We start from the raw sequence: 13771 nt of genomic DNA on the forward strand, positions 1-13771 counted from the left end.
GTGCGCTGAGCAATGTTCCCTCTAAGCTCTGCAGTCTTGTGAGCAAAAATTCTACTTTGTGAGCTACTGGCATTAAAGTTGTGAGTTAGCGATTTGGCTCCTGCATAAATTAGTTTGCTCTGGAACCCTCCTTCCTGAGCTAAGACAAAAAAACGTGTGAGCCAGAGGCTAAAAAACTGTGAGATAGCTCACACTAACTCAGCTTAGAGGGAACACTGGCACTGAGTAATATATATTTTTTTCTGAAAAGGGGGCAGTAGGCCAAATAGGGAACCTCTGGTTTAGTCAATGGGGAGAGACTGCTCTGAAATGCTGTTGGTTCTGAAAATGAGAACAGAGCACCCGCCGGCCAAGACTCAAAAAGTGTTGTTTTATTTAGTTACATGGCAAATACAGAAATATAAACGTTCTAAGGTTGGGGAGGGAAAGCCGTTCAGTCAGCTGAGCCCAGGGGGAGTCCGCTAGCTATACAGCACGCGGGCATGTCTCGCGATACCTCCCTATACTGTAGGAGATGGCACTTCCCCATATTCTTCTCCTCTACAGGATTGGGGTTAGGCCACGCAAACCAGGTGCAGAGCTGAACGACTCTTACGGGATCCCTCTCTCAGCACACAGACCAGGACACGCAGAGGCACGTGGGGGGAAAAAACTGTAGAAGTTCCAACTAACAACATACAAGAACTCTGCCTTTAGAAACAATGCAACAAGGACCTCTGGAAAGGGACCGCTTCAGTTCCCGAGATGCAAAGTGCAGCTCTGGGGTCAGAAGAGCGTTTTCACGTCCACCTGGCACACGGGCCACCTGCCAAATCCGCGCTCCCTTTTCCTCCTTAATCCTGCCTGCTTCACAAGACTGTGATGTACAGTTTAAAAAAAAAAAGAGTTCTGAGCTATTGGAAAACTCTCAGCAGGATAACGTTTGGGTCTTGGCTCATTGATGCAGACCTGTTGAGACTGAATTCCCCAGGGGGCACAGCATAAAGTGGTAACCCCTCCAAAAACCCCAATGGCAAACTGAACGCACAACTAATGCAAGACAGGTCTAGAGTCATCTACACCCATCTAAGTATGCAGTGCTTACTTCTTTTCTGGAACACTTGGCAAAAAAACCACCCCTCCCTTTGTGGTTACCTGCTGGCTGGCCTGTTCGTACAACATGAACCCTTTGAGATGACAACAGTCAGGTTAGGACTGCTTGAATGCAAAGGCGGATAGCTTCTGGATCCCCATCTGGTCAGCGGGTTTGGGTTTTTTGGCCGAGCTGTTGTTCTCTTCCGATTTTTGTTCTGGGCTTTCTTGACCGTCGCCGTTAACACTTTCTGGGTGCTTTCTCTTTTTCCTTTCGCCCGAATCACCAGCTTCTCTTCCTTTGGCTCTCTCAGTCCAAGTCTGAAGGGAACAGGGGGGAAAACCCACAACTAACAATGAATTATTGTTATGGTAGAGGGAGAGGCTGTACATTGCAGAAGCTGGAAAAGAATCCACACAGGGACCACCAGTTTGGGCTTCCTGTGTTTCTTGGCAGTCCAAGTGGAAGGAGTAAAAACGTAAGAACATAAGAGAAGCCAATGCTGGACCAGGCCAATGGCCCATCCAGTCCAACACTCTGTGTCATACAGTGGCCAGAAATACCAGGGGCCATCAGGAGGTCCAGCAGTGGGGCCAGGACAGTAGGAGCCCTCCCACTGTCCCCCGTCCCCCCCCAAACACCAAGAATACAGAGCATCACTTGCCCCAGAGTCCCTATCTATACCTTGTGGCTAATAGCCACTGATGGACCTCCATACGCTTATCTAATTCCCTCTTGAAGCTGTCCATGCTTGTAGCCGCCGCCACCTCCTGTGGCAGTGAATCCCATGTGTTAATCACTCTTTGGGTGAAGAAGTACTTCCTTTTATCTGTTCTAAGCCAACCGCTCAGCCATTTCATGGAGTGCCCACGAGTTCTTGTATTGTGAGAAAGGGAGAAAAGTACCTCTTTCTCTACCTGCTCTATCCCAATGCATAATCTTGTAAACTTCGATCATGACACCCCTCAGCCATCGTTTCTGCAAGCTAAAGAGCCCCAAGCGCCTTAACCTTTCTTCATAGTAAGATGACACCACTGAGCTATAACTGGATCAGACCAAGGATCCATCCAGTCCTGCATCCTGTTTGACACAGTGGCCCACCAGATGCTCCAGGAAGGACCCAAACTCCTTCGCTTTTCTTCATAGGGAAGGAACTCTAATCCCTCGGTCTTTTTGGTTGTCCTTTCCTACGTCTGATACAGCAGGGAGCCAGTTTGGTGTCGTGGTTAAGTGCGCGGACTCTGATCTGGGAGAAACGGGTTTGATTCCCCACTCCTCCACTTGCACCTGGTTGGCTGACCTTGGGCAAACCGTAGTTCTGTCAGAGCTGTTCTCTCAGGAGCAGTTCTTGAGAGAGCCTCTCTCGGCCCCACCTACCTCACAGGGTGTCTGTTGTGGGGAGGGGAAGGGAAAGGAGTTTGTAAGCCGCTCTGAGACACCTTTGGGTAGGGAAGGGCGGGGTATAAATCCCATCCCTTCTTTTTCTTCTCCTTCTTCCTGGTGCCCGCCAAGGGTTTTTTTGTAGAAAAATGGCTGGGGCCAGGTGGGGCTTTTGCTCAGCTACTCTGAACAACAAGAGGAGTCTCGGCAGCAAGGCGGAGGTCAGAGTTAAAGCAAAAGTGAAGCCATGTGTGATAGCTATTTCAAATGCTTTTTAAGGTTGTAAATCGCCCAGAGCCTGCTTGCAGGGTGGGCGATTCATAAGTTCAATAAAATAAATGAATGAATGAATGAATGAATGAATGAATGAATGAATGAAGCACACTGGTCGCACTCAGCTTCCTGGGGAAGTTTCCACACACAATCCTAGAACTTGGGTGTACGTTTTTGTATGCTTTGTTCGTGCTGTTCTCCTTCACAGCTTTGCTCCCCTCCCCTCCTCCACTGACACAGCCCTTTAAAAGGGCCAATATTCACCATTTCATCTGCTTGTTCTTGAGATTCATCCATCTCGCTCTATATTCTTCCAGCAGGTGATGACTCCCCCCCCCCCCCCCGGCGCAGGTGAAGACCTTTTTTTTCCATTTGGCATATCCCCAATAATGGTTACTGGCCCTCTTCTTGTATCGTCTGTTATGTCTTTGAATTGAATTACTTTATAGTTTTCAACGCTTGTTTTCAATTGTTCAAATGTTTTTAAATGTAAGCTGCCTTAGGGATCCCTGATCGTGTGAAAAGACGACACAAAACATGTTTTAAGTAATAATGATAAATAATAACTGGGGAGATCAGAAGTTTCTACAATGCAGTGTTATTTAGGCAATATCGCACCAAATATCGGACTCTGTTGTGAGCATTCCAGGAAAGGCTGGGCAAAACTGAAATAAGATATGTCAAGTGGTTGGTCTGGACCATGGAAAGCACAGGGGCGACTGAAACACCAGAATACTCCAAGTATGAACGACCAACCAAAAGACAAAACCCCGCCAACAAGATGCCACTACATAAGAACATCAGAAGAGCCCTGCTGGATCAGAACAGGGGTTGGTCTAGTCCAGCATCCCGTCTCACACAGTGGCCAGCCAGTTCCTCTGGAGGGCCAACCACAGGGCAGAGAGGCCGAGGCCTTCATCAGAACATCAGAAGAGCCCTGCTGGATCAGACCAATAGCCCATATAGTCCAGCATCCTGTCTCACACGGTGGCCAACCAGTTCCTCTGGAGGGCCAACAGCAGGGCACAGAAGCCGAGGCCTTCATAAGAACATCAGAAGAGCCCTGCTGGATCAGAGCAGTGGTCCATCTAGTCCAGCCTCCTGTCTCACACAGTGGCCAACCAGTTCCTCTGGAGGGCCAACAACAGGGCAGAGAGGCCAAGGCCTTCATCAGAACATCAGAAGAGCCCTGCTGGATCAGAGCAGTGGTCCATCTAGTCCAGCCTCCCGTCTCACACAGTGGCCAACCAGTTCCTCTGGAGGGCCAACCACAGGGCAGAGAGGCCGAGGCCTTCATAAGAACATCAGAAGAGCCCTGCTGGATCAGACCAATAGCCCATATAGTCCAGCATCCTGTCTCACACGGTGGCCAACCAGTTCCTCTGGAGGGACAACAGAAGGGCAGAGAGGCCAAGGCCTTCATAAGAACATCAGAAGAGCCCTGCTGGGTCAGACCAGTGGTCCATCTAGTCCAGCCTCCCGTCTCACACAGTGGCCAACCAGTTCCTCTGGAGGGCCAACAACAGGGCAGAGAGGCCAAGGCCTTCATCAGAATATCAGAAGAGCCCTGCTGGATCAGACCAGTGGGTCCATCTAGTCCAGCCTCCCGTCTCACACAGTGGCCAACCAGTTCCTCTGGAGGGCCAACCACAGGGCAGAGAGGCCAAGGTCTTCATCAGAACATCAGAAGAGCCCTGCTGGATCAGACCAGTGGGTCCATCTAGTCCAGCCTCCCGTCTCACACAGTGGCCAACCAGTTCCTCTGGAGGGCCAACCACAGGGCAGAGAGGCCGAGGCCTTCATAAGAACATCAGAAGAGCCCTGCTGGATCAGACCAGTGGTCCATCTAGTCCAGCCTCCCGTCTCACACAGTGGCCAGCCAGTTCCTCTGGAGGGCCAACCACAGGGCAGAGAGGCCGAGGCCTTTATCAGAACATCAGAAGAGCCCTGCTGGATCAGACCAGTGGTCCATCTAGTCCAGCCTCCCGTCTCACACAGTGGCCAGCCAGTTCCTCTGGAGGGCCAACAACAGGGCAGAGAGGCCGAGGCCTTCCTCTGAGGTTGCCTCCTGGTTCTGGGATTCAGGGGCTTAGTGCCTCTGAATGTGGACATTCCCCTCTGCCACCAGGGCTAGTAGCCATTGATAGATACCCTCCATGAATCTATCTAATTCCCGTTTTAAAGCTGTTTATTCCCGTGGCCATCACTACAGCCTACGGCAGCAAATTCTACATTCTAATCACTCTCCGTGTAAAGAAGTATTTCCTTTTCTCCATCCTGAACCTACTGCCCCATCAGAACCTACTTACCATCCTTTCTTCAGGAGACAGCACTCTGAATCGAGCCATGCCTTCTCGTATTATCTCAGTTTCTTCAAAATCAGCATTATCTGCCAAAATGAGGCTTCTGTTCTCTTCCAGCCACATCTGGAATCCGGTCTTTGGCCTAAGAAGAATGCAAAGATTCTCTGATACGGGAAAACATTTTGAAGTGAAGCACCTACATTTCTTCTAGAAAGCTTCTCTGTCTGCTTGCTGTTAGCAGCACTGCAAATTGCAATAGCCTCAAAGTGGCGTCCCAACAAAGTTCCATCAGTAAGATCCCCGCAGGGCCCTGATCTCGATGGGGAGCATGTTCAGGCGGGGGGCAGTGCAGAAAAGGCCCTGGCCCTGGTTGAGGCCAGACGGACGTCTTTTGGGCCAGGGACCGCCAGGAGATGTTGATTACTAGAGCATAAAGCTTCACTGAGGCGTATACGGGAAGAGGCGGTCCCTTAGATATGTTGGTCCCAGGCCGTATAAGGCTTTGAAGGAAAGCTTCCGATGGGTGGCCGCACTGGTCTGCCAAACGAGAGCAAGATTCGACCCAAGGAGCACCTTCAAGACCAACCAGTTTTTCAGGAATGGAGCTTTATACCCTGGAAGCTCATAACGCGGAAACCTTGTTGGTCTTTTAAGGTGCTGCTGGGCCCAAATCTTGCTGTCCTATTAGAGGAAACTATTCCTGGGACCATAGCCTAAGCTGCTCCAGTTGAAGCAATTCACAAAACCAAACAAGGACCCACGGTAAGTAGGAAAACCAACATACAACAAGTACCGTGCACAGATGATTATAACATATCATAAATGATTTTATATTTTTTGAAAAATATTTTTACAATAAATGTGTACATATATAATAAATCTTCTTAATCAAAAATATCAAAAATCATCTCCAAGAATCTCAAAAGCTATTGTACAACCTTTAATAATAGTCCTCCTCTGTTAAATAAAGTTTCAAGAGGGAGGACTCCTTAAAGTCTCTTTATAACATGTGCTCGTGTCTTCCTCCAACAGAGGTCCAGATATCCTTCTGTTTCCGAATCTTCCTCAGGGAGTTCAACAATAAGAGATTCTTGGAGATGATTTTTGATATTTTTGATAAAGATGATTTATTATATAGGTACAAATTATTGTAAAAATATTTTTCAAAAAAATATAAAATCATTTATGATATGTTATAATCATCTGTGCTCCAGTTGAAGCGACAAAAGATATTTGGGTACCTTTTGTCTTCACCATTCTCAGTCGAAGCCTGGGTTTCAGGTGGTGCCGCTTCAGTTTTTGCTCCTTTCTCGTCCGTGGTGGTTTTCTTCTCAGAGCTGGGTGTTCGGGGTTGGAAAAACGCAGCTGCTGCAGCCTATATAGATATTTCGAGAATTCACAGTCAATGTGTGATATGTGCACTAAAACGCTGCGTTAGCTCTTTGGGGAGAGGGCCTGTCGCCCCACAACATTAAGCACGTCTCGGCAAAGACAGAGTGTCTCTGTGAATACTTTTGTAGCTGGGAGGTTCAAATGCACTATCAACGGCATGTACACATTCAAGCATCGACTCAGTGTGTGACAGCAATAAAAAAGGCAAATGCTATGCTGGGGGTTATTGGTGCAGCCTCATTTGGGAAAACAGTGTACAGTTCTGGTTACCGCACCTCAAAAAAGATACTACAGCGGTGGAAAAGGTGCAGGAAAGGGCAACTAAAATGATTAAGGGGATGGAACGCTTTCCCTATGAAGAAAGGTTAAACAGGTTAGGGCTCTTAAGCTTGGAGAAATTATGGCTGAGGAGTGACATGATAGAGTTTTACAAAATTATGCATGGGATAGAGCAAGTAGAGAAAGAAGTCCTTTCTTCCCTTTCTCACAATACAAGAACTCGTGGGCACTCCATGAATTGAATGAGCTAGGCTTAAAAAATATAAGAGGAAGTACTTCTTCACCCAAGGAGTAATGAACCCACGGAATTCACTGCTGCAGGAAGCGGTAGCGGCTACAAGCACAGACAACTTTGAGAAGGGATTGGATAAACATATGGAAGCAGAGGTGCATCAGTGGCTATTAGCCACAAGGTATAGAAGGAACACTCTGTCTGGGGCAAGTGATGTTCTGTATTCTTGGTGCTTGGGGGCCACAGTGGGAGGGCTTCTGGAGTTCCAGCCCCACTGGTGGACTTCCTGATGGCTCCTGGGTTTTGGCCGATGTGTGACACAGAGTTGGACTGGATGGCCCACTGGCCTGATCCAACATGGCTTCTCTCATGTTCTTAAGTGGCATTTGCACATACATTTTGTGTCTGCGCACACTGTTCTTTTATCCTGAAAGACTGTGGATGCAGCAGGGTGAATGAAGACTGTCTGGCCATATGCTCTTTCCCCAAATTTATTTATTTATTTATTCGATTTACACCCCGCCCTCCCCGCAGGCGGGCTCAGGGCAGCTTACAACATTGGCACCAGTTGCCAATTGAGATACAACCTCCCCAACCCTCCAAATACACCTGAGGAAGACAGAAGACCTTACTTCCAGCGTACGAAACGCGTGTGTGTAAAATGCCGACAAGTCGCAACCAACTTACGGTGACCCCAGAGAGGGACTTTCAAGATAAGTGAAGAGCAGAGGTGGTTTGCCATTGCCTTCCTCTGCAGAGTCTTTCTTGGCGGTCTCCCCTCCAAGTACCAAGCCTGCTGATTCCCAGATAGGGCTACAGCATTCTAATTTCCCTCCCGTATGAAATATTACCTTGTTCAAACATATTTTTCCTTTCAGCTCCTCTGCATTTGATGGACGGGCACTGAAGTGCTTGTAAACTGTCTCTAAATTGTGACAGGACGTTTTGAAGGTCATTAACTCATAGGGTCACGGTAAGGAGAAAGCAACTTGGCAGCACAAAACACACACGTGAAGGGTGCCCAGAGAACAGAAAGCAAACAAACAAAAAATCAATTGGTTTCACTTGACTTTACATCCAGCCAGAAACCTTGCCTGCACACCTGGGGCAGGTACTAGTTGTCACTTGGAGAGCGATACATGCACCTGCCTGCTCATCTGCTTGTGCCGGGCCAGGCACTGAAGCATTGTGCTTTGTTGTTCCCGACACCCATTAACCAGCTGAGAAATAACAAGAGCAAAAAAAAGCCCAGACTTCCAAGTTATCAAAGTTCCTTTGCCTGGTCATCTGGAGGCAATGCTGATGAGCCATTTAAGAAGAATTACTTCCCAAATCTAACTTCAGAGATTAAAAACATAAGAGAAGCCAGCGTTGGATCAGGCCAATGGCCCGTCCAGTCCAACACTCTGTGTCACACAGTGGCCAAAAATACCAGGTGCCATCAGGAGGTCCAGCAGTGGGGCCAGGACACTAGAAGACCTCCCACTGTTTTAACTGGAGATGCTGCTGGGAATTGAACCTGGGACCTTCTGCATGCCAAGCAGAGGCTCTACTACTGAGCCATGGCCCGTCTTGACAGCTCTCTAGGGTCTCAGGCGGAGGTCTTAAGAACATAAGAGAAGCCAATGCTGGATCAGGCCAATGGCCCATCCAGTCCAACATTCTGTCACACAGTGGGCAAAAATACCTGGTGCCATCAGGAGGTCCAGCAGTGGGGCCAGGACACTAGAAGCCCTCCCCACTGTTGCCCCCCCCCTCCAAGCACCAGGAATACAGAGCATCACTTGCCCCAGACTTTCAAATCACCTCCTGCTTGGTCCTTTTTAACTGGAGATGCCGGGGACCGAACCTGGGTTCTTCTGAATGCCAAGCAGAGGCTCTACCGCTGAGCCACAGCCGTGTCGGTTAGCCGTGTTGGTCTGCAGTAGAACAGCTAGATTTGAATCCAGTAGAGACCAACACAATTTGTGAGGTATAAGCTTTTGACGGATACCAGCTATTCCCAAGTCTAAATGGACAGGAAGTGATCTTTTCATGGCCCTTAGCCGTTTCCTGTCTCCACTACCCCCCCCCCCAATATTTCATGAAGTTTGTAACATCCTCTGCACACGGTATGGACTAGCAACAGTCAGCCGGTGTGGTACAGGGGCTAGAGTGTAGGACTGGGACTCGGGGTAACCAGGTTCGAATCCCTGCTCTACCATGGAAGCTGACCAGCTGACCCTGGGCCTGCCACGCCCTCGAAAAGGGTTGTTGTTGTGAGAATAGTGGGGCGGGGGAGAATAATGGGGTACGCCACTTTGGGTCCCCACTGGGGAGAAAAACAGAACAGAAATAACACTGGAGCTGCTGATCACCTGTTTGGACTTGGGCTTGGGAACCAGCGGTTTTATCACGGGGCCTTTCTCCTTGCTCGCTGTGGTCCGCCTGGTCGGTGCGGGATTTTTCTTCGGCAGTCTGGTCATGTTGTCTAAGATGCTCGTCGAGTGAGCTACGGGATCCTTTTGGCTACTGGACACCTAGAGCAGCAAATGTTCAGAGAGAGTTTTGAGATGAGAACTTGCTTTTCCTTTCAGAGCTTCCACTGCGTTTACTTTAAAAATCAGATCAAGACGGGTAGCCGTGTTAGTCTGTAGCAGGAGATCAGAGCAAGAGCCCAAGCAGGACCTTAAAGACTAACAAAATATATGGCAAGGGATGAGCATCCGTGAGTTGCAGCTCACTTCTATGGAGATGGATCAACACGGATAGCCGTGTTTGTAGCAGCAGAAACGAGCAACAGTCCAGGAACACCTTAAAGACTAACAAAATTGGTGGCAGGGAAGGAGCTTTCATGAGTCACTATCTAAGGAAATGAGCAGTGACTCACAAAAGCTCCTCCCCTGCCACCAATTTTGTTAGTCTTTAAGGTGCTTGTGACGACCCCTTAACTGGGTAGGTCTGGTTTCCCTTTAAAGTGTTGTTTAGGTTTTATTTTATTATGTGTATCCGGCTGCCACCAGGAAATTTATAAGGCTTTCCAAACCTTTATGCTTTACTATTTCTATCACAGGGTAGGTGGATCGAGGGTTTAAGCTTTCGAGGAACTATGTGGTCTGAGGAAGGATTCTTTCCAGAGCTGGTATACTTGAATGAAATAGGATTTATTTAAAGAAAACATAAATATGAGGGTAGAACCATGTAAGTAGTAAAGTAGGTATAACACACAGTCTGCTCCCTACTGACAGGGATTTTTCCTTAGGTAATTTTGTAACACTTTTTCCTCCAAGTCCATATAATCTTTACTGTTTCCTAGACACTCAGCTTCGGCTTATAACTGTTTCAACACAGAACTGCTTGTCACTTTCTTTCAGACACAGCACTTAACTCTCATATCACACACAAGAAGGTCTCTCCTTCAGACCCCAGAACTAAACTCATCCCACACAGGGATGGGTCTCACTCCTCTCATACCCAGAACTTCTGCTTCTCTCCCAGAAATCAGAACTTAACTGACTTTTAACTGTCATCTCACTAACTAACACTCTTGGCTGACATATCTGCTCATCCACACAGAATCATTTCCAAAACCCCTCCCCCTCTCTGTCACTCACCACTCACACCACTTGCCTGTTTAAATCACACTAGACTATCACACAGGCATGCAACCAAACTTTTAAAGACACATACACACAGTTAAACATGAAATCATTACAGTGCTACTGGACTCTTGCTCTTTTCTACTGCTACAAACAGACTAACATGGCTACCCATCTCGATCTATCTCCACGGAAGGTACCACATTTAGTCACACAGCATGGAAATCCCATCAACCTCGTGGAGAAACATGCAAAGGTACAAACAGACATCATCTTCCTCACCAAATGCAGAAGACTTAGCATTACACCAAAGGGACTGAGAATAAAAACCAGAGTTTAATTAAATCATAAAAAATCATCACCTTGAACGGATTGACTCGTCCTTGGCTGTTGGATACAATGACAGCTTTCGCTACCCAAACAAAAGAAAAAGGGGGGAGGGAGAGAGGAGGAAATACCTTTAGAAAACCATACAGAAAAACACGTGTGTTACATTTTGGAGAAAAGGGTACCGAGAGGATGAGCGATCAAAAACTAGGCACAGGACTGTGTTCATCCCCACTTTCTTCTACGGCTGCCATGCTTGGGCTGAGCATGACATGACAGTGGCCGTTTTGACAATTCCACCTTTATTCTTTTCAAAAAGGTTTTTCGCTCTCAAGGCTGCTGAGAAAATCCTCAGAGCTCAGTCTTCTGGCTGTCTGTGAAGAGTTGCTGCCGTCTCAGCATCTGAACGAATGCAAGCCCGATCGGCAGAGGGCTCTGGGGACAGACTTTATCGGGGGCCGTTCCCACTCACTGTCCCTATTCTCAGGAGCCAGCGTGTCATTATCAGACATGGCTTCGTGGAGGCTACGGACTTTGGAACTTCTGAAGTCTATCCCAGTGGTGATCAAGATAGCACACGGTAGGGACCCTGGTCGGATCGTCGTGACCAGACATTTATTTATTTTTGAGATTCTCATTCCGCCCTCCCCAAAGCGGGCTCAGGGCGGGTCACAAGAAACTGCGTCCGAGACTCGTTACATAAAATCACATTAAAGTCATTAGAACAAGAAGCAATTAAAAAATCACACAGGCTGTGACCAATCTAAATCTGCTAGAGCCACAAGATGGAATCAAATGGGCCCCGTCAGCAGACTGGGAACTAAAGCAGGGAGGGCCAGCTACGGCAGATGCCCGCTGCCTCACCCAAAGGCCTGGTGGGACAGCTCTGTTTTGCAGGCCCTGCAGGACACGTGCTCCATGCCGTCGCTCTGACCCTCCTGTCAGATCTTGCACGGTGCTGCGGAATCACAGCATGGGTAAAACATCTCTGAACCAGAGCAACACCTGGATGCCAGATGTTGCAGCGGAACAACGGCCGTTGCAACTCTTTCCGAACCGTTTCTTGCCTTTCCCCAGCACACTATACAACATGGGTGACATCTGCAAGAAGTTTAAGAACCCACCCCGGTTACGTGAAGGAAGCTGTGCATTTATAACATGTCAAAGTTTTAAAGGAAGGCAACACTCTACAGATTTTTTCAGGGTTGAGACTTTGTACTTCCACAGCACAGAAGAGGTAAGTCCGAGGCAGCAGGAACAAGATCATAATACAGTGGTCCCCAATGGGGTACCCACCGACACCTTTCCTGACACTCACCAAGTGCTTTTAGAATGTGGGCAGGGTCAGGTGGGACTTTTGCCCCGCAAAACTTCTGATTGGCTGTGCAGATTTTAAAGGCATCCTGGGAAACAGAGCTTCTGGCTAAAATGTTAAAGGGTTACTACTGGAGCTATCCATAGCCTCGCTCCATTCTGTGGTTGGCTCCGCCTCCAGCGGCAGCCATTTTGTGGCTAGCTCCGCCTCCTGTGGCAGCCATTGTGCAGTCGCACCCACCACACTGATTCCAAAGGTGCCTGCAGGATCAGAAAGGCTGGGGACCCCATCACAACATATGTGTCCATTAAATCAGCCCATGTAACAAAAGGGGAGGACACAACACAGGTGACTGGATCCAAAATAAGAAGAGAACCAACGGTTATGGAATTCTCCCTTGCCTGGAATAAATTTAATCCGACTTACCAGACTTGGAGAGGGTTGCATTTCTGCACTGTGGGGGGTCGTGAGTCACTACAGAAGAGGGGGAAATGGATAGTAAACAATACAGATCAGTGAGATCTAAGTATTTACCAGCGTACCCATTAACGTTGCCCGTTTACGTTAGGGTTGGAAAGTGCCGTCAAGTCGCAGCCAGCTCACGGTGACCCCATAGGGCTTTCAGGGCAAGAGCTGGACAGGGGTGGGTTGCCATGGCCTGCCTCTGCATAGCAGCCCCGGACTTCCTTGCTGTTCTCCCGTCCGAGTAACCAAGCAGGGTGGACCCTGTTTAGCTTCCAAGATCAGGCCAGCCTAAGGATGCAAGTCCCCAGGTGGGGGCTCCCCCCAGATGCCAGCGGGGAGAAGCCCCACCCCCAACAGCCACCCGTGGCCCCGCCTGAAAAGAGCGGGGGCTGCCCGCTCCTGCCCTACCAGCAGCGAATTCACAGCTTGCAGGATAGGCACACGGGTACCCGTTTTTGTCAACTGAGGGCCATGCGCGCCTACCCTGCAAGTGGTGAATTCAAGTGCTTGCTTGTTCCCCAACCATTTAAAGGGAAGAGCCTGGAGCACTGCAGGATGTGGGGCTCTTGTTCTCTCCACCCCACACTTTCCCAAGTGCCGAAACAGCCACCCACCTCCCTATGGCTGTTTCAACAAAATTTTTAAAATCTCCTTTAAATGGTGGTGGTGTCCTTGTGTTGGACCCACGGATGCCGTCACATCTAGCCTGACCCTGAGCAGAGAAGCCTCCCCATCCTTCAGGATCTGAGAAACAGGTCTATGCAAACGTCTCAATACCCTATTTATTCATTTCATTTATACCTCACCTTTCCCCCCAATGGGGGCCCAAGGTGGCTTACGTCATTCTCCTTCTCTCCTCCAGTTTATCTTCGCAACAGCTCTACGAGGTAGCCTTGGCTCAGAGTGCATGACTGGTCACTCAGCAAGCTTGAACACGTGAAGATATACCAGGACCAATGCTCCCTCTAAGCTGTGGAGTCCTGTGAGCAAGAATTCTACTATGTGAGCTACTGGCAATAAAGTGGGGGGAGAGCGATTTGGCTGCTGCATCAGTTAGTTTGCTCGGGAGTCATCCCTTCCTGAGCTGAGACAAAAACCTGTGAGCTGGAGGCTAAAAAACTGTGAGCCAGCTCACACTCACTCAGCTTAGAGGGA

The 13771-nt window shown here is 48.6% G+C and overlaps 1 protein-coding gene across 1 annotated transcript in view; it reads right to left on the minus strand.

Moving 5' to 3' along the window:
* Positions 1-391: 391 nt before the first annotated feature.
* Positions 392-13771, minus strand: part of WDHD1 (WD repeat and HMG-box DNA binding protein 1) — a 71898-nt gene continuing 58518 nt past the window's right edge. Inside the window, exons 20-25 of the mRNA XM_015414340.1 lie at positions 12578-12625; positions 10872-10921; positions 9289-9450; positions 6270-6403; positions 5035-5170; positions 392-1392 (exon numbers count right to left, since the gene is read on the minus strand). Coding sequence (XP_015269826.1) covers positions 1189-1392; positions 5035-5170; positions 6270-6403; positions 9289-9450; positions 10872-10921; positions 12578-12625 — 734 coding nt within the window. The 3' untranslated portion in view covers positions 392-1188. The remainder of the gene's footprint in view (positions 1393-5034; positions 5171-6269; positions 6404-9288; positions 9451-10871; positions 10922-12577; positions 12626-13771) is intronic.

Source organism: Gekko japonicus, unplaced genomic scaffold (genome assembly GCF_001447785.1).
Source record: "Gekko japonicus isolate JY-2015 unplaced genomic scaffold, Gekko_japonicus_V1.1 scaffold152, whole genome shotgun sequence".
NCBI classification, from domain to species: domain Eukaryota; kingdom Metazoa; phylum Chordata; class Lepidosauria; order Squamata; family Gekkonidae; genus Gekko; species Gekko japonicus.